At 43.5% G+C, this 25,403-nt stretch overlaps 1 protein-coding gene across 1 annotated transcript in view; it reads left to right on the top strand.

Moving 5' to 3' along the window:
- The window catches only part of MYCBPAP (MYCBP associated protein), a 118,247-nt gene that overhangs the window by 61,081 nt on the left and 31,763 nt on the right, over positions 1-25,403 (top strand). The window contains 2 exon segments of the mRNA XM_068263041.1: positions 19,584-19,705; positions 23,447-23,562. Of these exon segments, the coding sequence (XP_068119142.1) occupies positions 19,584-19,705; positions 23,447-23,562 (238 nt within the window).

Raw genomic sequence — 25,403 nt, 5'->3', positions numbered from 1 at the left:
GCTAACGGCCGCACCCCTGCCTCCAGTCGCGTCTGTCAGCGGCGCATCGCCGCCTCTCCCCCGCCCCTCTCAGTGAAGGAAGACTGAGAGGGGCGGGGGAGAGGCGGAGATACGCGCTGACAGACGCGCGTGGGGCAGGGCTGCGGCGGTTAGCCCTGCCCCAACCAGGAAGCGCTCCCCCGCTTTACAGAGCGGATTTGGGGGGTCAGGGACCCCCGTTAAGCCGCGGGATGGCGGCGTTTTAGCAGGGGCACACGTGCCCCTGCTATCTATGAGGTCTGAAGCGAGATTTATTCTCGCTTCAGACTCTCTTTAAGCCGCTGTAACGCTATAGTATGCTGCACTTTCGGAAGAACGTGCAGCGTTACATGTAACGCAACGTGGGAAGTGTGAACAGCCCACTTGTGTTACATTGCTGTGCGTTGGGGGAGCGTTACAGGCTGCACTAACGTGCGCCTGTAACGTCCCTGTGTGTAAGCAGCCTAAATCACTATCATTTAAATCTATTGTTAGGGATGATTCTGGGTGATGCTTTACAAATAAATACTGTACAGTGCAGTGCAGCGTGTTCAGCTCTGGAGAGGAGAGAGGGTAATCCATTCCGCGCTAGAGGGGGAGGCCAGCGATATTAGTTGGCACTTGTACACACTTTAAATTTTCTGCAGTGTTTTTCTATTTAAAGAGACTCTGAAGCGTCCTAAAATTCCACTTTTTATTCAATATTTCTCTTCTGCAATATCAGATTAGCTAAAACGCTGCATCCCTGCAGCAGAACGCTGTGTTTAAATCCCCCCAAACACCAGGGCAAAAAACCACGACTTTCAAAGCTCGTGGATTTTGCTGCCCGGGGGAGGCAAAGCTTAGCGCTGTAGCTCTGCCTCTAGTCGCATCAATCCCCGCTGATCGCCACCTCTCCCCACCCCTTTCAGTGAAAGAAGACTGAGAGGGGCGGGGAGAGGCGGCAATCAGCGAGGATTGACGTGAGTAGAGTCAGAGCTATTGCCCTAAGCTCTGCCTCTAGTCGCATCAATCCCCTCTGATCGCCACCTCTCCCCCTTTCAGTGAAAGAAGAATGAGAGGGGCGGGGAGAGGCGGCGATCAGCGGGGATTGACGTGAGTAGAGTCAGAGCTATTGCCCTAAGCTCTGCCTCTACAAGGAAGCGCTCCCCACATTGTTCCACGGGGATTTGAGGTTTAAACACAGCGTTCTGCCGCAGGGATGCAACATTTTAGCTAATCTGATATTGCAGAAGAGAAATATTGAATAAAAAGTGGAATTTTAGGAGGCGTCAGAGTCTCTTTAACCTTTTCAGGACCAGCACATAAAACCCCCTTAAGGACCAGAGCATTTTTCATAGTTTTGAGATGCTTTTGTTTGAGTTTAAATATCTTACTCAGTTTTTAGTCTATCCAAACAAATGAGATATTGTTTTTTTCAGGACAAATAGGGCTTTTGTTCTATACCACTTAATTATGTGAATGTTGGAGTTTTATTGTTTTTTAATGAGAAAATTGCACAAAAAATGTGTTCAAAAATGTACTTGTCTGAAATGTTCAACCAAAGATGTGTAAATATCTTGCATTAAAACATAAAATCTTTTTAAAATCTGTTATTTCATGTGTTTCCTATGCATATATGGAAAAAAAATGCAAAATATTTACATATTAGGTACATTGTAGGGATTGTGAAAAACTGTGTAATTTAGCTTTTCAGTGAACAAAAGTGACAATGCTAGTGTACATCACTTTCTTGAAGCTCTAATCTACTGAAATATTAAAATTCCCGCCAAAATGACTTCATTCAGTAAACTAAACCCCCTGAGGTATCATTCTATGGGTGCATTGATACTTTTGGCTGCATAGATTATTGGTGAAATTTGATGGAATGTATGACAACAAAATGAAAAATGCATTTTTTTAATTGAGATATGTCAGTTCTTCTGCTTTTTCACGGACATACTTTGGAGTGTAGTATAAATTCACCCCAGAAATGATTCAGTAACTCCTTCCGAATAAAACGATATCAGATATGTGGGGCTACATTGTTTTTATAGTTAAAAGCAGTATCCAGAAAACGTTGTCTATAATTGAGCTTTCAGAGCGCATAAATCACATGCTTGTATTTTCCAGCATAAGCCGCTTACAATGAAGTCTGAGGTAAAAAGTCTGTCAAATTCCCGCCAAAATGACTTCATTCAGTAAACTAAACCCCCTGAGGTATCATTCGATGGGTGCATTGATCATTTTGGCAGCATAGATTATTGGTGAAATTTGATGGAATGTATGACAACAAAATGAAACATGCATTTTTTTAATTGAGCTATGTCAGTTCTTCTGCTTTTTCACGGACATACTTTGGAGTGTAGTAGAAATTCACCCCAGAAATGATTCAGTAACTCCTTCCGAATAAAATGATATCAGATATGTGGGGCTACATTGTTTTTATATTTAAAAGCAGTATCCAGAAAACGTCTATAATTGAGCTTTCAGTGAGCATAAATTACATGCTTGTATTTTCCAGCATAAGCCGCTTACAATGAAGTCTGAGGTAAAAAGTCTGTCGAATTCCCGCCAAAATGACTGCATTCAGTAAACTTAACCCCCTGAGGTATCATTCGATGGGTGTATTGATCATTTTGGCTGCATGGATTATTGGTGAAACTTGATGGAATGAAATGCATTTTTTATTTTGTTGTCACACATTTCACCAATAATCTATGCAGCCAAAATGATCAATGCACCCATCCAATGATACCTCATGGGGTTTAGTTTACTGAATTAAGTCATTTTGGCGGGAATTTGACAGACTTTTTACCTCAGACTTCATTGTAAGCGGCTTATGCTGGAAAATACAAGCATGTGATTTATGCGCTCTGAAAGCTCAATTATAGACAACGTTTTCTGGATACTGCTTTTAACTATAAAACAATGTAGCCCCACATATCTGATATCGTTTTATTCGGAAGGAGTTACTGAATCATTTTTGGGGTGAATTTCTACTACACTCCAAAGTATGTCCGTGAAAAAGCAGAAGAACTGACATATCTCAATAAAAAAAATGCATTCTTCATTTTGTTGTCATACAGTCCCTCAAATTTCACCAATAATCTATGCTGCCAAAATGATCAATGCACCCCTCGAATGATACCTCAGGGGGTTTAGTTTACTGAATGAAGTCATTTTGGTGGGAATTTGACAGACTTTTTATCTCAGACGTCATTGTGAGCGGCTTATGCTGGAAAATACAAGCATGTGATTTATGCTCTCTGAAAGCTCAATTACAGACAACGTTTTCTGGATACTGCTTTTAACTATAAAAACAATGTAGCCCCACATATCTGATATCGTTTTATTCGGAAGGAGTTACTGAATCATTTCTGGGGTGAATTTCTTCTACACTCCATAACATGTCTATGAAAAAGCAAAAGAACTGACATTTCTAAATAAAAAAAATGCATTTTGCAAACGCTGGGATTTTGGGGGTGGAAAAAATTAAAATGTTGAGGAATGGTACACCTCTGCTGATTTTGTGAAATTTAGTGGAATTTTAGGGGAAACTATTTAAAATCTTATGGAGGAATGGTACTTCCGGAAACAATCTTTCATACACAGTCCAGGTTTTTCAGGACAATCTGTACAGTGATATCGACTGAGTACTCTCCTTTTCTGCTTAGAGCAAACCCTGCATCTTTTCTGTGGATATTCTTTGCAGGCGGTTGGTGGAATTTTTACTGGGTAATGTTTCCCAGAAAGTCTGGCAACTGCATCACTTCTTGTACTTGGGACTTCATCTGATGGTTCCAGCAGTGCGATAACTATGGTCTCCAGGAAAGACTTATAGGTACCACTGTTTGTGGACTTTTTGTGGAGTATCCAAGAATTAACTATGCCCACTTGAATTAAATAAATTGCAACCTTTTTATACCAGTACTTTGACTTGCGCAAGGCCAGGTGTGACTGTACAAGACGGTCGTTGAAGTCCACACCTCCCATGTACTGGTTGTACTCGTGGATACATAATGGCTTCTGTACACCATCTGTCCTGGTTGGTGCGTTTGCTGCTGGATGTATTGTAGACAGCATGTATACATCCCTTTTGTCCTTATACTTCGCCGCCAGCATTTCATTGCTGCGAAGATATTGTGACTCTCCTCTTTCAAGGCGCTTGTTGACTAGCGTCTGTGGGAAGCCTTTACGGTTCGATCTCATTGTACCACAAGCAGGGGTTTTCTGGCTGAACAGATGTTTAAAAAGGGGTATACTCGTGTAGAAGTTGTCCAGGTAGAGATTATAGCCATTATTTAGCAATGGGGTAATTAAGTCCCACACCACTTTCCCATTTGTGCCGATGTAATTTAGGCACCCAGGGGGCTCTAATTGGCTGTCCTTCCCCTCATAAATCCTGAATGACCAGGTATAGCCACTGGTGCTTTCACAAAGCTTGTACATTTTGACACCATACCTCGTGCGTTTAGAGGGTATGTACTGCTTTATGGCCAGACGTCCGGTGAAATGTATGAGGGATTCATCGATGGAAATATCTTTTTCAGGCGTGTAAAGCTCGGGAAATTTTTGGGAAAAATAATTGATAAGGGGACGGATTTTATAAAGCCGATCAAAATTTGGGCTGGTACTGGATGCACACTGAGCGTTATCATTAAAATGCAGGAAACGCAATATTGTCAAAAAACGTGTTCTGGACATAGTGCATGAGAAAATGCCCATGTGATGGATGGATACCTTGCTCCAGTAGTCTTTATAATGATGTTTTATGGTGATGCCCATATTCAGGAAAAGCCCTAAAATTTTCTAAATTCGGGGATTGTAGTGGGCTTCCAGTGACCGGGCTTTGCATAACTGGACCCTGGGTGAGCAGCGATGTGCTGCTGAGCATACAGATTTGTTTGCTCCACAATCATCCCCAACAGCTCATCCGATATCAGCTGAAAGAAATCCATTGGGGAGGAATTTGAGGTGTCTATGGATATTCCTGCCTGGGCGGTAAATGGTGGTTGCTCGACTGCTTCCAAATTGGCGGGTGACCACACAGGACTCGCCATGTCCTCTGGTATCAATGTGTGGCGGCGGCGGCGTTTTGCAGGGGGTACTCTGCTCTCTCCGCTGTTTGTCTGGCTGGCTGTCACGACAGTCTCTCTCTGCCTCCCGCTGCTGTTTGGTTGGGGAGAGGACTGATCCTCAATTTCTGAATCAGCGGATATGGTGTCGCTGTCGACGACTGGCTCAAACTCCGAGTCAGAGTTGTCCACCTCCTCGCTGTTTTCATCAGACAGGCACATAAGTTCATACGCCTGCTGAAGAGAGTACGTCCTCTTCGTCATTTCTGCCTTTTTATGAAATGGCTGTATATACACAAACTGTATATGGGTACGGCCCCTATATGCAGTCACTTTTCACAGAAATATATATACAGTGCTGTATGTACTACACTATATATACTCCTCTCTACACTACACTATATATAAAGTATATATACACTCCTCTCTACACTACACTATATATAAAGTATATATACACTCCTCTCTACACTACACTATATATACAGTATATATACACTCCTCTCTACACTACACTATATATACAGTATATATACACTCCTCTCTACACTACACTATATATACAGTATATATACACTCCTCTCTACACTACACTATATATACACTCCTCTCTACACTACACTATATATACAGTATATATACACTCTTCTCTACACTACATATACAGTATATATACACTTCTCTCTACACTACATATACACTATATATACACTTCTCTCTACACTACATATACAATATATATATATATATATATATATATATTCCTCTCTACACTACACTATATACACTCCTCTCTACACCCACTCCTATATACTGTACTCTCTACCCCTACACTATATATATATCTCTATCTACACTCCTTTGTACACTGATCTACACTGATACAATACAGACCCTAGACTACACTAACACTATGGGCTCGATTCACAAAGCGGTGATAACTCAGTTATCACGCCTAAAAGACTTTAGGCGTGATAACCTTTGCACTAGCAAAGTTATCACTGCTTTGTGCTCTAACTCGCGCGAAGCTACCGCGCGTACGCACGTAAGCGCGCGCGCAAAGTCCCATAGGGCTTAATGGGAGCTTCGCGCGAAGCGCCGGGTGCTGCGCGGAAAATTCGCGCGAGTTTCTTCTTATCATGCCTAAACTGAGTTTAGGCGTGATAAAGGGGTTTTCACTCGTGTGCAAACACTTTGCACCGCTTTGTGAATCAAGCCCTATGGGTGTTTGGGAAGGGATCAGAGGGGATCAAAGGGGTACAATAGTTAAAATAGTTTTTTTTTTTACATTAAAACCGTCTGTGAGACACAGACACAGCAGCTGCAGCTCTCTCTATTAAGGTGGCCACTAATGATCCAATCTTTTTCATCCAATCTTACCATTTTTATGTACTATAAGGTAACTGACTGAAGTATCTATTCAGTATATTCACTCAATTTACCCTTATACTACATAGATTTGGTAAGATTGGATGAAAAATATTGGATCTTTAGTGGCCACCATCAGAGATCGCTGACAGTCTGACAGGGAGGGCGGGCGAGAAAGCAACTTTGTTGCTTTCTGCCCAGTGATCACTGTGATTGGCTCACAGTGATCACATGGTAAGGAGCCAATGAAACTGGCTCCTTACGTATAAATTAACTTCCCGGCTGTCTATTGACAGCCGAATTACGGGCGGCCAGGAGACCCGATCGGCGGGAGGAAGCGGGGAACCGGCGGCGTAGATCCAACGCCGGATCAGAGTAGATGCGCCGCAGGAGCGGCGTAGAAACGTATTCCCGCGGTCCCCAAAAGGTTAATGTGTGCCAATAGGCCCACGTTACTTAGCAAGTGTTCATGCTGTCAAAATGACATACGTGTTTTAACGTGCAAGGTGTATGCTGCATTATACTCGCCCTATAATGGATGCACCACACAACTCACTTAGTGTGAACCTAACCTATTTCTTTATTAAAGAGGGCCTGTAGTGAAAATAACATAATTAATAAAATTGTAAATTGTTTACAATATTTATTTATTGAATTATTTCGCCAGTGTTTGCCCAATTGTAAAATCTTTCCTCTCCGTGATTTACATTCCGAAATGTATCCCTGGTGGCGACATCTTTAGTCCCACCAGGTGATCTGTATGGAATGTTTGTTACTGAGAGTTCTATGCACAAGGGAGATACTGCTTGCTTGGCAGTTGGAAAAAGCTGTTATTTCCCACAATGCAACGAGGTTCACAGACTGCAAACTGTCAGGACGCGTGCATGAAAAAAGGGCGCCGTGAAAAAGGGCCGACTTATTAACGAATTTGGTGCCAGGTATTAAGGAAATTTGATAAAGAAAACCATTGTAGTAAAGCTTTATTAACGATAATTACTGTTGCAAAAACAAACCAGAAATAATAACGAATAAATATTAACATTAAATATTGTTGCATTGTTCATCAATAATGCTTAACCCAACCCTACCCTCACACAGAACCCTCCCCCGGTGGTGTCTAACACTAACCACTCCCCCAGTGGCGCCTAACCCTAACCACCCCCCGGTGGTGCCTAACCCTAACACGCCCCCCCGATGGTGCCTAACCCTAACCACCACCCCTGGTGGTGCCTAACCCTAACCACTCCCCCTGGTGGTGCCTAACCCTAACTACTCCCTTCGGCAGAAACACCTTTTTACATATATTAACGATAATACCTTTGAAAACGTAAAATCTGTACTTCTTAACTAAATAATATGACAAAAACCAGAACGTTATAAACTTCTAAAACGATAACTACCTCAAAAACTATAATGTTCTAATTTTTCGCGGCGCCCTTTTTTCTGCTTTATTGTCGTATTAACGATAAGTGCATTTGTCTATGGCGGTGCCCTTTTCATCCACCCTCAGCCGGCGCCCTTTTTTCCTGCTACCGTCAGGACTTTGGTCATGACATCACACTGTGGGAAGGGTTTCACCACAATATCAGCCATACAGACCCCCTGATTATCTATTTGAGAAAAGGAAAAGATTTCTCATAGGAAAGGGGGTATCAGCTACTGATTGGGATGAAGTTTAATTCTTGGTTACGGTTTCACTTTAAGCATAAACTAGGAGGTTAAAATTAAGAACAGCTTCCTTGTTCCAGGTGAAAGATCTGGGAATCGCTATATCCAGTGCATCAGCAGGACAGTCTGGATAGTAGATATAAGGGAGGGTTCACACTCGATTTGATTTTTCGCACGTGCAATTCTGGGTTAACAATTTTTCTGTCCTTTTTTGTACAAAGTTTCATGTGCAATTTTTCAAAAAAATGGATTTGAAAAATCACATTGCGAATTATGAATACTAATGCAGCTAATTTAACTGAAAAAAATAAACTGAATTAACATCAAAATCGCATGCGATTTTTTTTTTTTATACAATTTTCTGCTTTCACATTGGTTTGCCGCAGGGTAATACTACGCCAATGAAAGTCTATGTGGCATTTCATACTGGTGGGGTGCGATGCACCGGTGGTCCTCAATCTGCTGCGCGGTTACGCTGGAGCATCCGCTCAATAGTGGCCAGCGTGCGCTGTGACGTACGTTGATCGCAAGTCATGTAAGTCTATGGCACCGCAGGTATTTTAAGCTCTGCACCGCTCGCATTTGCATCGTGTATGTGTGGAAGCAATTAGGCAATACACTTCTGCAGGGGCGTATCTGAGTAATATAGCACCTATGGCAAACACTGAAATTGCTCCCCCCCCCCCCCAACCACCACCCCAATCAGAGTCCCGTACCCCTCTAAAAACAGCATTGTTTTTTGTGTACTTGTGTTATGGTTGCTTGTGTGTTTGGCTCGGGATATTGCTGAAGTTACTTTTTTTGAAATATTTCTTCCTATTTACTCTCTGTCCTCTTTTCTAACACTAAGTGCACCGTACATACATAAATTGAGTAGCCATGTTTCCTAGATACTGTAACAGAATTAACCTGATCTGAGTGACAGGGAGGCACAGGGTCAGGCCTGGCAGAGCAGCACAGAGGCAGGCACTGCGCCCATAGTGCTGTGGCGCCCACGGCATGAGCCATACCTGCACCCCTCTAGCTACACCTCTGCACTTCTGATCGTCGGGCACAGGAAGTGAGCACTAGAGAGGCTCACTTTCTGGTTGGATTGCAACCAGAAAGGAGATTACCGCGCACTGCCGCGGTAATCTCAGAAGGCTGTTTTTGACGTTGAGGTGCGATGGGATCCTGTGATCGCACTGCAACAAAACCCCTGATTTCTAGTGTGAACCCGGCCTGAAAAAAAGCAGAGCTGCCGTCTGAATTCAAAACGCAGAAAATTGCAATTCGGCCGTGATTTTTAATAAGCGTGGAGACTTCCTTAGGGTTTTGAAAGTCTGCATTTATTCTGATTTAGGGGTGTTGGACAGCAGTCATACAAATGCTGGGAGAACATACAAATGTGATGGCCCCCTGGCTGGAGCTGCTAGCCTCGTCCATCCAGCTGCCTGCTCCTCCAGTGATTGCTGCCATTTCAGGCTGGGTGCATGGCTGTGCGTGAAAGGGCGAGTTTTCTGTCAGGTATGTGGGGGGGGGGGGGGGGTTGTGTGTGTTTTTAGTGCGTTTTGGTGCGTTAGCATTTTTTTTTCCACATATGCGTTTTTCTAGCATTTTGCGGGCGTTTTCATGCGTTTGCAGTTCGCATTTACAAAACGCATATGCATTTTGTATGCACCTTCCATGCGTTTTTCAGTTGCGTTTTATGCAAATCACTAGGAAGACAACGCAAATCACTAGGAAGACAACACGAAGCGGAAATACATCCGAAAAAAAACTGCATATGAAAACCCATGAAAAACGCATACCATTGCGTTACCATTGACTTTCATTATGTGCGTTTTTGATGTGTTTTTGAAAATTAAGCAACAAAACCAGCGTTTTTTAAAACGCATGTTTGAAACCTCAAAAACGCATATGCGTTTTCTATATGCGTTTTTTGATGCGGCCCATTGATTTCCATTAGCGGTATAAAATGCTGCATTTTCCTCAATGCTGGCGTTTCTGCTATGTGTGTTCCTAGCCTCAGTTTTATGCATTTTCATGTTATTTCTAAAGATCTTGGCTCTTTGACTTGAGACCTCACCTATGGAGTCGGATTGGTCGATGTGCAAATCAATGTCATTTTCCCAGTGGATCTCTATAGTATAAATGGGTATCACCTTTCCATGGCATGTTTAATTAGCGGATGTTTTGTCACGGAGCACTACAGAGTGAAAGCACCTGCTGGAAATGATTTAACGAGGAGTCAGTGGGGACGCCATCAGTTTAGCCATTTTCCTGCTTCAAAACCGATTTGAAATTGATCTTTTACAGCAACTTCCAGTCTGCTTCCCAATCTTCACACGTGTAAAATGTCAGCTCACTGACAGGGTCATTCCATGCAGCGCTCCTGTATTGGCATTTGGAAAAGTGCAGAAGAGGTAAAGCTTAGGGATAGGAACTCCCCTTTGATACTCAATTCTGGTGCTGAACTGAGGTATTCATGCAAAGCCTCCCCACTCTGCAGTTCGGCCTATCTGTCTGGACACCACTCATCTCACCATTTGACTGCATCCTCTCCCGTAACCCACCACATTCCAGAATCTACTGCAGGAGGGAGGTTAAAGAGGAACGCCAGTGAAAATAATGTAAAAAAAAGTGCTTTATTTTTACAATAATTATGTATAAATGATTTAGTCATTGTTTGCTCATTGTAAAATCTTTCCTTTCCCTGATTTACATTCTGACATTTATCACATGGTGACATTTTTACTGCTGGCGGGTGGTGTCAGTGGAAGGAGCCGCTGCTTGCTTTTTTTGGCAGTTGGAAACAGCTGTAAACAGCTATTTCCCACAATGCAATGAGGTTCACAGACAGGAAACTGTCAGGACCATGGTCCTGACATCACATTGTGGGAGGGGTTTCACCTCAATATTAGCCATACAGAGCCTCCTGATGATCCGTTTCAGACAAGGTAAAGATTTCTCATGGGAAAGGGAGTATCAGTTAGGATGACGTTCAATTCTTGGTTACGGTTTTCTCTTTAAGTGGCAGTTCTAGCCACACCCCATTCCTTTATAAAATGGCGTGAGTGAAGGTGAGTGGCAGCTATAGCCATGCCTGCCCATAGGGAATAGCAGGAGGGAGGATGAATAGCAGCTGTAGCCTTGCTTGCCCTTCTCCTTCGTAGAAGATAGTGGAGAGGAGAGTGAGTGGCAGCTGTACCCCTGGCCTGACGTACCACTGCTACGCCGATGACACACAGCTATACCTGTCCTTCAAACCTGGTGGAACAGACCCTACCCCAAAAATAAACTCTTGCTTAGCTGAGCTTCAGGCATGGATGAATGATAACTGGTTGAAACTGAATGCTGACAAAACTGAGGTCCTGTTTGTCCAAAGCCAGTGCTCGCCATCAAAACAGCTCTATCCTAAAGCAACACCAATCAGGATTGGGAATTCAGACATAAACAGCTCCAACCTTGTGCGCAGCCTTGGCGTACTAATCGATGGGGAATTGAGTTTCAGAAACCAAATTTCATCTGTAGTTAAATCTTCCTTCTTTCATCTGAAGAACATTGCAAAGATTAAACATCTGATTCCCCCAGAGGATCTTCAAACCCTAGTCCACGCCTTCATCACATCACGGCTGGACTACTGCAATGCCCTTTATGCTGGCCTCCCCAAAAAAGACCTGCGTCGCCTGCAATTAGTACAGAATGCTGCTGCCAGACTGCTAACAAACCAGCCTCGCCACTGTCACATTACACCGATCCTTCGCTCACTGCACTGGCTACCAGTAGAATGGAGAATACTCTTCAAGATTGGACTGCTGACATTCAAATCCCTGCACAATCTGGGCCCTGGATACATGAAGGACTTGCTGAAGCTGCACCACACCTCTCACAACCTCAGATCAGCAAGTTCTATAAACTTGGTCACTCCCAGAGTGCACCTCAAAAAATCTGGAGACAGAGCCTTCTGTCATGCTGCCCCTACTCTTTGGAACTCCCTACCACACCCAGTAAAGACAGCACCATCCCTGGAGCTATTCAAATCCAGACTGAAAAGCCACCTGTTTAGCCTGGCATTTCCAGATTTATAAAATTCTTCCCCTGTACCACGATGGTCGGAGCCATGCTTATGCGCTTTGAGTCCCACGGGAGAAAAGCGCTTTACAAATGTTATTTGTTGTTGTTGTTGTTGTTGTTATATAGCATACACAGGACATGGGTAAGTGGCAGTCAAGGATAGTGAGTGACTATGGAAGCTTCCATATTCATTTATTTTTAGGCAATACCAGTTGCCTGGCAGCCCTGCTGATCCTCTGCCTCTAATACTTTCAGCCATAGACCCTGAACATAAACAAGCATGCAGCAGATCAGGTGTCTGACATTATTGTCAGATCTTACAAGATTAGCTGCATGCTTGTTTCTGGTGTGATTCAGACACTACTGCAGCCAAATAGATCAGCAGGGGTGCCAGGCAACTAGTATTGTTGAAAAGGAAATAAATATGGCAGCCTCCATATACGTCTCGCTTCAGGTTCCCTTTAAGGCCACATCACATGACCAGTGCCATGTCACTACAGATTTGGGTAGGTATAGGGGATTCATGTCTCAAACTACTCCTTATTTGTTAGGATAGAGAGGAAGGCGAGGGGGTTGATGGGAGGGAGGGAAGGTTCCTGAAACTTTGGCAACAATAAGCAGTAATACAAACCTCTGTCTGGAAATGTGTATGGCAGTTTATGTGTGGCTGATTCCACAGTTAGTTTAAACAGGATGCTTATACTGTATTTGATCTGAGAGCAATGAACGGTTTCTCACCCTGATTCTCTAGTTATTTGTTTCTTGAGTATTTTGCCTAGTCGCCATACCCTGGTACAGAGGAGCTGAGCTTTGCACCAGACCTGTTTGAGTTTTATGATCCGTTTCCATTGCCTGATGAAGCGGGAGATGCCCGCGAAACGTGTTACACTTGCACTTTCTGGAGTATATAAATACATTTTTGTTGTTTTAATATATACACAACACGCGTGTGTCTGCTTAGAGGAGGTAAGTCGACCCCTGTCTCCTCTCATTTTAAACGTTTTAGAATATTTTATCCTTTTGGCGCCTCTGTCTACTTATACAGGGAGTGCAGAATTATTAGGCAAGTGGTATTTTTGAGGAATAATTTTATTATTGAACAACAACCATGTTCTCAATGAACCCAAAAAAACTCATTAATATCAAAGCTGAATATCTTTGAAAGTAGTTTTTAGTTTGTTTTTAGTTTTAGCTATTTTAGGGGGATATCTGTGTGTGCAGGTGACTATTACTGTGCATAATTATTAGGCAACTTAACAAAAAACAAATATATACCCATTTCAATTATTTATATAACATCTCAACATTCACAAATATACATTTCTGACATTCAAAAACAAAACAAAAACAAATCAGTGACCAATATAGCCACCTTTCTTTGCAAGGACACTCAAAAGCCTGCCATCCATGGATTCTGTCAGTGTTTTGATCTGTTCACCATCAACATTGCGTGCAGCAGCAACCACAGCCTCCCAGACACTGTTCAGAGAGGTGTACTGTTTTCCCTCCTTGTAAATCTCACATTTTATGATGGACCACAGGTTCTCAATGGGGTTCAGATCAGGTGAACAAGGAGGCCATGTCATTAGTTTTTCTTCTTTTATACCCTTTCTTGCCAGCCACGCTGTGGAGTACTTGGACGCCTGTGATGGAGCATTGTCCTGCATGAAAATCATGTTTTTCTTGAAGGATGCAGACTTCTTCCTGTACCACTGCCTGAAGAAGGTGTCTTCCAGAAACTGGCAGTAGGACTGGGAGTTGAGCTTGACTCCATCCTCAACCCGAAAAGGCCTCACAAGCTCATCTTTGATGATACCAGCCCAAACCAGTACTCCACCTCCACCTTGCTGGCGTCTGAGTCGGACTGGAGCTCTCTGCCCTTTACCAATCCAGCCACGGGCCCATCCATCTAGCCCATCAAGACTCACTCTCATTTCATCAGTCCATAAAACCTTAGAAAAATCAGTCTTGAGATATTTCTTGGCCCAGTCTTGACGTTTCAGCTTGTGTGTCTTGTTCAGTGGTGGTCGTCTTTCAGCCTTTCTTACCTTGGCCATGTCTCTGAGTATTGCACACCTTGTGCTTTTGGACACTCCTGTGATGTTGCAGCTCTGAAATATGGCCAAACTGGTGGCAAGTGGCATCTTGGCAGCTGCACGCTTGACTTTTCTCAGTTCATGGGCAGTTATTTTGCGCCTTGGTTTTTCCACACGCTTCTTGCGACCCTGTTGACTATTTTGAATTAAAAGCTTGATTGTTCGTTCGATGATCACGCTTCAGAAGCTTTGCAATTTTAAGAGTGCTGCATCCCTTTGCAAGATATCTCACTATTTTTGACTTTTCTGAGCCTGTCAAGTCCTTCTTTTGACCCATTTTGCCAAAGGAAAGGAAGTTGCCTAATAATTATGCACACCTGATATAGGGTGTTGATGTCATTAGACCACACCCCTTCTCATTACAGAGATGCACATCACCTAATATGCTTAATTGGTAGTAGGCTTTCGAGCCTATACAGCTTGGAGTAAGACAACATGCATAAAGAGGATGATGTGGTCAAAATACTCATTTGCCTAGTAATTCTGCACTCCCTGCACAGTTCCTGAGTCTACCCTTGGTGGAGGGATGTTGCCCCTTATTTCCTATCTACAGAGAGCTTCTTCCAAGTGCCCAGGAGCACTCACAGTGGCTTTAATGCAGGAAAGTGTGCCTAGGTCCTCACCCCAGTACCAAGGGGTCACAACATAGAATCTCGCCAAAGGACCGGCACCACTCGATGTATTTAGAAGCTCTTTATAACTTTATTGGCATCAATATGATAGCAACGACAGACGCTGTTTCGGCCCCCATGGGCCTTTATCAAGTTGCACAGGATGATCCTGTGCAACTTGATAAAGGCCCATGGGGGCCGAAACAGCGTAAATAAATAGATACTTACTTGTCATATCCACATACCAGTATATACTAAACTATATTGGGCTCTCGGTGTCTCTATTCTGTATTCTCTGGTATATCACTCGATGTTGTGTAATCTCTTTGGAGACCCAGCAGCACTTTACGATCGCTGGCGATTCCAAATATCGCTCTACCAATGAAAGTGGATGGAGGTGAACCCACTGGAGCGATTGTGATTTGGTCAAATTGCGGTGCTAGTGATTGCAAAATCATTTGTCAATCACTATACCGGCCATTTCAAAGCGATTTTGCAGCTCTTGCTACCCAGGAACCACCAGTGCACCCCAAATCGCAGAACTTGAATATTGTAATTGAAATCGCCAGCACTAAAATAAAATTGTAACAAAAAATGTCAGGAATTGATGCTGAAATCGCTTTGCAATATGCTAGCCAAAGCGTTGAGCGATTGCTACTGCAGTCAGCGGTCCATAGTGGGCTTCAGGCCTTTGCTGTGTTTCCACCTTTACACCACCCAGCAGTTTGTAGTCCCTGTGATGAGGATTCTGGGTTCTCAGGTATCAGCATGTGCTGTAGACTTTATGACAGGGTCTCATTCTCCCCGTGGGGCTTTTCATATGTGTTATATGTGCAGTCTGTAGTGGCAGATGTGGGACGCCTCTGTTATAGCAGAAGATGTGACACTATAACTGAGCGACTGTAACTCAGATGGGAATGAGAGAGGGTAGATCAGGATACTGGAGTGTCAGATATACTCGGCCTGTGGGGAACCGCCATCCAGACTCCACCAATAACCACAGGAACAACAGTGACACAAAGTAAATTACCCAGGATACCCACTTTTATGTTAACCCATTAGCAGCTTCAAACAACATTTTTCATTTGAAACCTGCTGTGCACTCAAAGGGCTTGATTCAATAAAGGGTGCTAAGTGTTAGCACGGCAGTGAAAAGCCGCTTTGCACGTGCAAACTACTTAGCACTCAAGTTTGCATGTGCAAAGCCTTAACACTCGAGTTAGCACATGCAAAGCCTTTACACTTGAGTTAGCACGTGCAAAGCCTTTACACTCGAGTTAGCACGTGCAAAGCCTGTACACTTGAGTTAGCACGTGCAAAGCCTTTACACTCGAGTTAGCACATGCAAAGCCTTTACATTCAAGTTAGCACGTGCAAAGCCTGTACACTCGAGTTAGCACGTGCAAAGCCTGTACACTCGAGTTAGCACGTGCAAAGCCTTTGCACTCGAGTTAGCACATGCAAAGCCTGTACACTCGAGTTAGCACGTGCAAAGCCTGTACACTCGAGTTAGCACGTGCAAAGCCTTTACACTCGAGTTAGCACGTGCAAAGCCTTTACACTCGAGTTAGCATGTGCAAAGCCTGTACACTCGAGATAGCACATGCAAAACCTTTACACTCGAGTTAGCACGTGCAAAGCCTTTACACTCGAGTTAGCACGTGCAAAGCCTTTACACTCGAGTTAGCACGTGCAAAGCCGTTACACTCGAGTTAGCACGTGCAAAGCCTTTACACTCGAGTTAGCACGTGCAAAGCCTTTACACTCAAGTTAGCACGTGCAAAGCCTTTACACGTGATAACTGAGTTATCACGCTATAATGAATCGAGCCCCAAATCTCTGACGGCATACCTTGTTTGGCCTAGTGCAGAACAGGTGGCAGGGAGCAGTTATAGTTACCTGTTCTGGGCGGCCTCTTCATTTCCTCCACCCGGGGCTCTGAACTTCCGACAGATCTTCTGGGTCCCGATCACATCCAATCACATGATATGACGTTATCATAATCTAGGAGATGATATCGTGATGTCAGCATTACCCAGAGGTGGGAGAGGGGTAATGGAAGAGATGGAAGGGTCTCCATCACCCCTCTTCCACCACTGGGTGGCGCTGTAACACTGACATGGTCTCCTGGATCCCAATCACGTCATATCATGTGATTGGAACCAAGAAGACATGTCAGGGTTGCATCACTGTCCCACAATGCATTACAGCTGAATATGCAAATCCTCCCTTTGTTATCCCTGTAAGCTAAACACACCTCCAGATCCACTGGAATGCAATGATGTATCAGCTTGTGATTATTACAGTATCAAACTAATCCAACATGCATACAGACTGCGTTTTCCTCATCACTGCATGACATGGATTAATGTGACTACCCAGCAAGCTCATGGTGAACTAGAACTCCTAGGAGTGTGTAAGAGGCTACATTGGACCAAAAAGCCCTCTTACTAAAATACTATGGAAAACATAAGTTTGCCTTCTTAAAGGACACCCGAAGCAAAAATAAACGAATGAAATAAACGATTGTATCTATCTTCCGTCTCCAAAAAATGACTTTTTAAGATATTCCACAGTTTTATTTTGTTTAAATCTACTTTTTAAGTTTTAACTGTTATATTGTTTTTGCTCAATGACACATTCTTTGAAGTATGACAGAGCTAAAATCTATGAACTGTTGACCCTTTTTATCTCTTTCCTGCTCTCAGAAGCCATTTTTCTGCTAGGAAAGTGTTTTATAGTTGGAATTTGTTTTCAGTGAGGGTCACACTGTAGTCACTTCCTGTCTGAGTCAGGACTGAGTCAGCCGCTTACATACCTGATATTTAACTCTTTCAGGCAGAGAAAGAAAAAAAGGAACACAGCATAGTTATTAGTGAGCTTGGCACTGTACATACCCATGTCTATCTCATCATGTCACATGTCACTTCGGGTATCCTTTAAAACAGAAAGTATTTGTGATTATTGAGGTAGGAGTGAGCATATGGTGTTCCCCACAATGCATCACTGCTGAATATGCAAATCATTCCCTTTGTTGTCCCTGTAAGCTGTTGAAAAGGCAAAAACATTAACTCTTACAGGTATGATTAAATAAAGACAATGGCCTCAATTCACTAAGATCATGCTGGAGATAATAAGGAAAGAGAAAACTTACCTCCACACAGTGAGAGAGTAATCTTATCTCTTCATTCCATAAGTTACCTCCTCTGTAGTTATTTTACCTCCTCTGTAGTTAATTTACCTCCTCTGTAGTTATTTTCACACGCCTGTCTTTAACTCTGGAGTTATTTTAAGGATTGGAGAGTTAACTTAAAGACAGAAGAGTTAACTTTAGGCTTGCCTGAGGTAAAATGTTTCCTGAATACTACATGCCTTATCACCATGGTAACAACTCTAGAAGAGTTATTAAAGACAGGAGATAAGCTTAGTGAATTGAGGCCAATGTACCTGTGCCTGTCTGCAATGCCTTGTCTCTTTCCTGCAGAACTTACTGAAAATCCAATCTATCCCCCGATGGCCAGCAGCATTACAGACTGACATCCACTATGGGAATTCAGTGTTCCCATTGCTGAATCATCATCTGCATCCTCGTCCTAGCAGAAATACTTAGACACTGAAGTGAAAAAAAAATGTCTGATATAATGAATTGGTTGTGCAGTACGGATAATTACTAGAACATTAGTAGCAAAGAAAATATTTTCATATTTTTATTTTCATTTATAAAGTGTTTTTTTTTTTTTTATAACATTGCATCCTTCTCTAATATTTGCAGTTTACACACTAATCAGCATACTAAATGATTGTACAGAGCAGGCTACTGAACTTTTGAACTGTCCTCTGCAGAAAAAAAAATACAGTGACTGACACTTGAGATAAGCTTCAGAAGACAGAGCTCTCTGCAACTTTGAAAGTCGTGGAGCTCAATGGCTCTTTTGCATAGATAACAACTGGTGTTTCTTAACTCTTCCTATACTGGAAACAATATTAGACTTATGTCTCTGCTCCTAATGTGTTATTTCTTAGCTGTACTACACATACAAATCATTATATCATCATTTTTTTTCCGCTTCAGTGTCTCTTTAACTAACCCTTCATTGTTTGCTGGTAAAGAGTAAAGGTGGCCATACGCCTCCAGCTGCCACCAGAGCGACCATTAGATCAGAATCAACGGAATATGATCAAAGAAGGATCTATTGTCTGTCCATAAACTGCACACCGATGTCCAATAGATTTCAGCATGGAAATGGGAAATCAGAATGGGAGGACACCGTCCGGGGGTCTGTCCGTCGTCGCAATATCTAATGTCATTACCACTACGAAAGATCGATCAGGTGTTACGGTATCTCCGATCCGATAAAATGATCAGATTGAACAACTGATTCTCCTGCAAAATCGAGTGATGTATGGGCAGCCTAAGCAGTTAACTTTCACTGCTTTGGATCAGGTGAAGTGTAGTCTGGTATCTAACATGTAGTTCCAATAGTCCGGCTACCACGAGAGTTGTGGAGGGCTGCAATGGTGATGCCATAAGAGCATTCAAAACTAGTCTAAGGTGTCTCTCAAACTTCATGTTTTTGTGCGAAGCCCAATTACAGGAGGATCAGGAATGAATATGGGAGATGTTCTCGCAGACCGGAGTGCTTGTTTAATGGCTACGCAGATGGTTTATCATACATCCTAACCTGGTTCTAAATTCTCTTCCTTCTCAGGCGTCACAGATGATCACTGAAGATGAACGACGAGAGATCTTCCTGCTCCATGTAAACCGGCTTGTCGATGAACTCAGCACTCCGGCCCAAGAGCTTCCCATGGACCGGCTGCAGCAAGCGTGGTGAGTGATGTGACTTTGCTGGAGGAAGAATCCTCTCCCACAGCAGCCATGGTACTGTGATGCTCCTGATGACTGATTGTGTTCGACGGCAGAGATCTGCAGACCCCTGGCTGCCCGTTGTTTGCATACATTTCCCTGTCTGCCTGTTGTTTACATACATTTCCCTGGCTGCTTGTTGTTTACATACATTTCCCTGGCTGCTTGTTGTTTACATACATTTCCCTAGCTGCTTGTTGTTTACATACATTTCCCTGGCTGCTTGTTGTTTACATACATTCCCTGGATGCATGTTGTTTACATACATTTCCCTAGCTGCTTGTTGTTTACATACATTTCCCTGGCTGCTTGTTGTTAACATACGTTTCTCTGGCTGCTTGTTGTTTACATACATTCCCTGGATGCATGTTGTGTACATACATTTCCCTGGCTGCTTGTTATTTACATACATTTCCCTGGCTGCCTGTTGTTTACATGCGTTTCCCTGGCTGCCTGATGTTAACATACATTTCCCTGGCTGCTTGTTGTTTACATACATTCCCTGGCTGCTTGTCGTTTACATACATTCCCTGGCTGCTTGTTGTTTACATACATTCCCTGGCTGCTTGTTGTTTACATACATTCCCTGGCGACTTGTTGTTGACATACATTTCCCTTTCAGCAGCAGTCTGTAAATTGCATGGCTTCTATCTAGCTGAATTATTAATCAGGGGGTGATTTGGGGCTTATTCATACCTACAGTATCAATTCCCACATATAGCAGGATGTGGAGCTACAGTAAAGCCTTATGGAGGCGCACTATTAATGTTGCCCTCAAAGCAAGCCTGAAGTTGGGAAACTCCCTTTAGGTTTTATACTTACCTAAGCAGAGGGAAGGTTCTGGATACCATAGAGCCGGTACTGTCAATGGACAAGGGGCGGAGCAACCTTAGGGCAGTGCACAGTTAAAGGACCACTATCGCCAAAAAAGTAGGCAGTTAAAATCTGACAGAACTGACAAAATATTGTTCAGTGATGAGGGAGGCTGGCTGGTATCTTACTATTTTGACAGTTAACCCCTTGAGGACCACAATGTTAAACCCCCTGAAGACCAGGCCATTTTTCTCAAATTTGGCCACTGCAGCTTTAAAGGGAAGGTCCAAGCAAAAAAAAAAAAATGAGTTTCACTTACCCGGGGCTTCTACCAGCCCCATGTAGCCATCCTGTGCCCTCGTAGTCACTCACTGCTGCTCCAGTCCCCCGCTGGCAGCTTTCTGACCTCGGAGGTCAGGGCCACATTGCATACATTTTTACGCATTCCAGCTAGTGCAGGAACAAAAATTTACGCGTTAGACCACTAACGCGTAAAAATGTATGTGCTATAATGTTCCTGCACTAGCGGGAATGTGTAAAAATGTATGATACTCGGCCCTGACCTCCGAGGTCAGAAAGCTGCCAGCGGGGGACTGGAGCAGCAGTGAGTGACTACGAGGGCACAGGATGGCTGCATGGGGCTGGTAGAAGCCCCAGGTAAGTGAAACTCATTTTTTTTTTTTGCTTGGACCTTCCCTTTAAAGAGACACTAAAGCGAAAAAAAAACTATGATATTATGATTTGTATGTGTAGTACAGCTAAGAAATAAAACATTAAGATCAGATACATCAGTCTAATTGTTTTCAGTACAGGAAGAGTTAAGAAACTCCAGTTGTTAACTCTATACAAAAAAGCCATTATCTCTACGACTTTCAAAAGTCGTGGAGAGGGCTGTTTTCTGACTTTTATTATCTCAACTGTTAGTTAACTATTTACTTTTCCTCTGGCAGAGGAGAGTTCATTAGTTCACAGACTGCTCTGAAATAATTATTTTGAATGCTGAGTGTTGTGTAATCTGTGCATATTAGAGAATTATGCAATGTTAGAAAACACACTATATACTTGAAAATAAAAATATGAGAATATTTTCTTTGCTGCTAATCTTCTAGTAATTATTCATAGTACACAACCAATTCATTATATCATATATTTTTTTTCGCTTCAGTGTCTCTTTAAAGGATACCCGAAGTGACATGTGACATGATGAGATAGACATGTGTATGTACAGTGCCTAGCACACACATAACTATGCTGTGTTCCTTTTTTCTTTCTCTGCCTGAAAGAGTTAAGTATCAGGTATGTAAGTGGCTGACTCAGACAGGAAGTGACTACAGTGTGACCCTCACTGATCAGAAATTCCTCTTTTTATCTCTCTCTTGCTCTTTAAGACGCCATTTTCTGCTAGGAAAGTGTTTTATAGTTGGACTTTCTTATCAGTCAGGACTGAGTCAGCCATTTACATACCTGATACTTAACTCTTTCAGGCAGAAAAAGAAAAAAAGGAACACAACATAGCTATTTGTGTGCTAGGCACTGTACATACACATGTCTATCTCATCATGGCACCTCAGGTATCCTTTAAGGCCTCGCTTCAGGGCCACACAACTCCGCACACAAGTGATTCCCCCCCCCCCTTTTTCTCCCCACCAACAGAGCTCTCTGTTGGTGGGGTCTGATCGCTCCCCAAATATTTATTTTTTTAAGTAAATATTTTTTTTTCTATTAAATTTTACTATTTTTTATTTATTTTTGTACCCGTACCTCCCTCCCTCCCCCCGCCAGCCAATCACCATGATCAGCTGTCATAGGCATCAAGCAAACACACACGATGTTCCACTGCGCTCAAACAATGATCGAACCACAACGATACGCCAGGTCATCCACCAGGAGCTGCTCCAGTATACTCTGGGACCAAAGTATTATGCTAGTGAAAAGTAGAACAAAAAGGAGAGAAAGAGCGCTCTCTGGTGCATTAACCTTTTTAATCTTTCTCTCTTACGCAAGGTAAAAAGTAAAACGTACACAATATAAATATCTATAAAACTTGTCACACTCAAGGTGTATATCACCATGCCCTGGAGATGTTGTCGCCTGCTCGATCGCCTCCGCTCTATGGCCAGTAGCAGCGGGAATCCGGAGGTCCGGTGGCGCCAGCGGGGCCAGGAACACGGGAAGTGTCGGCAGCTGCCCTGCGCCTGTTACGTCATGACGCGTTTCGGCGCTCTACACCTTCGTCCGCCTATGGCAGCCGATCACTCCTGTCTCCCCTGGGGGGGCAACCGTGTCACACGGCTGTCCCCAGTACAGCGCTGCTGTAGATCTCAGTAAATAGACGGCAAATAAATAGACGGCGGTTTTGCCGTCTAACAGTCTCCGAGCGGCTATCGCCACTAGGAGGCTGATGGCAGAGCAGAGCTCAGTCATTGAAGCGGGGATGTGCGCACGGTCCCCTGCAAACTCCTCCCCAAGGACTTTACGGCGATCCGCGTTAGGTGGTCCTGGGGCTGGCGCCGCATGCACGCCCATCAGCGTGACGCGGTCGCCTACAGGTTAAACTGTTGTTTAAGAAATGCTGTTGAAAACAAAGAAAACCCTGAGAATCCCCCATGAAGAGATGGACTGGCCCAAAACCTGTCAGTTCTGTCAGATTTTAACTGCCTACTTTTTTTTGAGATAGTGGTCATTTAAGCTGCATCTGTCAAGTGGGTATGTATTAGCACAGTTGCTGCTTGCAGCTGTGTGCACACTAGATTCTTGTGATAGATGGCACTTGACCAAGTTTATTCCTGTGGATGTACCGGAGTTTCGCCTAATCTAGATATTTTGACACATATGTATATCAGTGGCAGATAACCTGCGTGAGTCTGAGTGTATTCCTCTATCTGTGTCCAGCCTGCAGCTGTGGCGGGAAGCGATAGACAAACTGGCGGAGCGATCCATGGAGCTGCGCTACATACTGGGGATGCCCGACAAGGATGTGACAGCGGAGTTTATAACGGAAGAAGCGGGTAATGATCATTGTCATCTGTTCTGCAATACAGAACCATTTATCAAGGCAGATGCAGAGAAAACTGGAGCAAGCATAGAACCGCTGCCCAGTGCAACCTATCATGTGTCACCTGACCAGAGAGTCTGATTGGTTGGCGAGGGCTCCAGCATACGATGCACTCAGGGCCGGATTTATACTTTTTACCGCCCAAGGCCACTATCACCAGCCAACAGCTAGCGCCCTACCACATACACACTTTTATTGGTCCCAGTAATCAATGTTTTTAAAGATGCTTATTAACTATGTAATTTTACTGAACAATCAACCTTCCGCTTGATTGGATTGAACAGTGTTGATGGTGCTAATCGACTACAAATGACCAATTGTCAATTGTTTTATCGGTCTGTTTTGTGGACCGGAATGGTCTGAAATGGTTGGAATGGTGAATAATTTTGATTCCATCTACGGGCCAAATCGATACTTTCCGCTCTGATAGGTTGGAGCTGGCGGAGGGCGGAGTTGGAATCGAAAAGCGATGAGTGACAGTTCAGGTCACAAACAATAAGCTGCCCATGTTTGCTGCTCCTTCACTCCCTGAGTTCCAGACACTTGCCCAACTGCTGCAGTTCACATGTTGGCAGGTTGACTGCATGAGTGTGCCAGCCTGCAGCCCGCCCCTTGCTTCCTGGTGCCCTAGGCCATGGCCTATGTGGCCTTGCCTGAAATCCAGCCATGTATGCACTGTGTTGATAAATCTGCCCCTGTGTGTTGCAGTATTCTGTGAGGTCCAGCGCACTTCAAAAACCGCCAGCAGATCCGCAAAACGCTAGAGGTTTTTGAAGCAGATTTCAGAGCGATTCTAGGCATGTTTAGAGAGATTTTCTAAACATGCCTAGCGTTTTCTGGAGCGTTTTTGTGTCGCAGATTTCATATATTGTTACAGGAAAGCTGTTATTGAACAGCTACTGTAACATAAGCGCCTGGAAAACCGCTCTGATCTGGTGTTTTTCAGAGCGGTTTTCCACTTTCCTATACTTAATATTGAGGCAGAAACGCCTCAGAAATCTAAAAAATGCTGCAGCCCCCGAGTTTGCGTTTGTGGAAAAAACGAGCCGCTCTGGTGTGCACCAGCCCATTGAAATACATTACCCAAGCAGTTTTCAAACTGCTAGCATTTTTAAAAACGCTCCAGAACCGCTCTGGTGTGCACCAGCCCTGAATGAGGTCAGTGCTCAACGAGAACTGAAAGTAATACTGCTAATGAATAAAGAGAGTGGTTAACATATCAATGCATGCAGCTAAACTTATCACTAGTGCAATACAGACATAAAACATTCTTTGTGGGTTAGGTGCTAAATATACACTGATCAGGCAAAACATTATCGCTTGTTTTCTGAGTATCCCTTGTTGTAGTGGATAGCACTCGCGCTTTGCAGCGCTGGATTCCCGGTTCGGATCCCAGCTAGGGCATTATCTGCAGGAAGTTTGTATGTGCTCCCTGCAGTGTCGAACTGGGAGCTGGAAAAACTGAGGAAATCCACTTGCTGGCCAAACAGCAGTAATCAGGTGTTGCTGCTCACAGTGAAGACTGAGGCCCAGTGCACACCAAAAACCTCTAGCAAATCTGCAAAACGATAGAGGTTTTTGAAGCAAATTATAGAGCGATTCTAGGCATGTTTAGAGAGATTTTCTAAACATGCCGAGCGTTTTTGTGTAGCAGATTGCAAATATTGTTACAGTTGTAGCTGTTACTGAACAGCTACTGTAACAGAAACGCCTGGAAAACCGCTCTGATCTAGCGTTTTTCAGAGCAGTTTGCGCTTTTCCTATACTTTACATTAAAGGGAAGGTTCAGGGAGG

Source organism: Hyperolius riggenbachi, chromosome 12 (assembly GCF_040937935.1).
Source record: "Hyperolius riggenbachi isolate aHypRig1 chromosome 12, aHypRig1.pri, whole genome shotgun sequence".
In the NCBI taxonomy this organism is placed as follows: domain Eukaryota; kingdom Metazoa; phylum Chordata; class Amphibia; order Anura; family Hyperoliidae; genus Hyperolius; species Hyperolius riggenbachi.
Note: the sequence above shows the minus strand (reverse complement) of the source record. Positions and strands in the feature narration are given on the sequence as shown.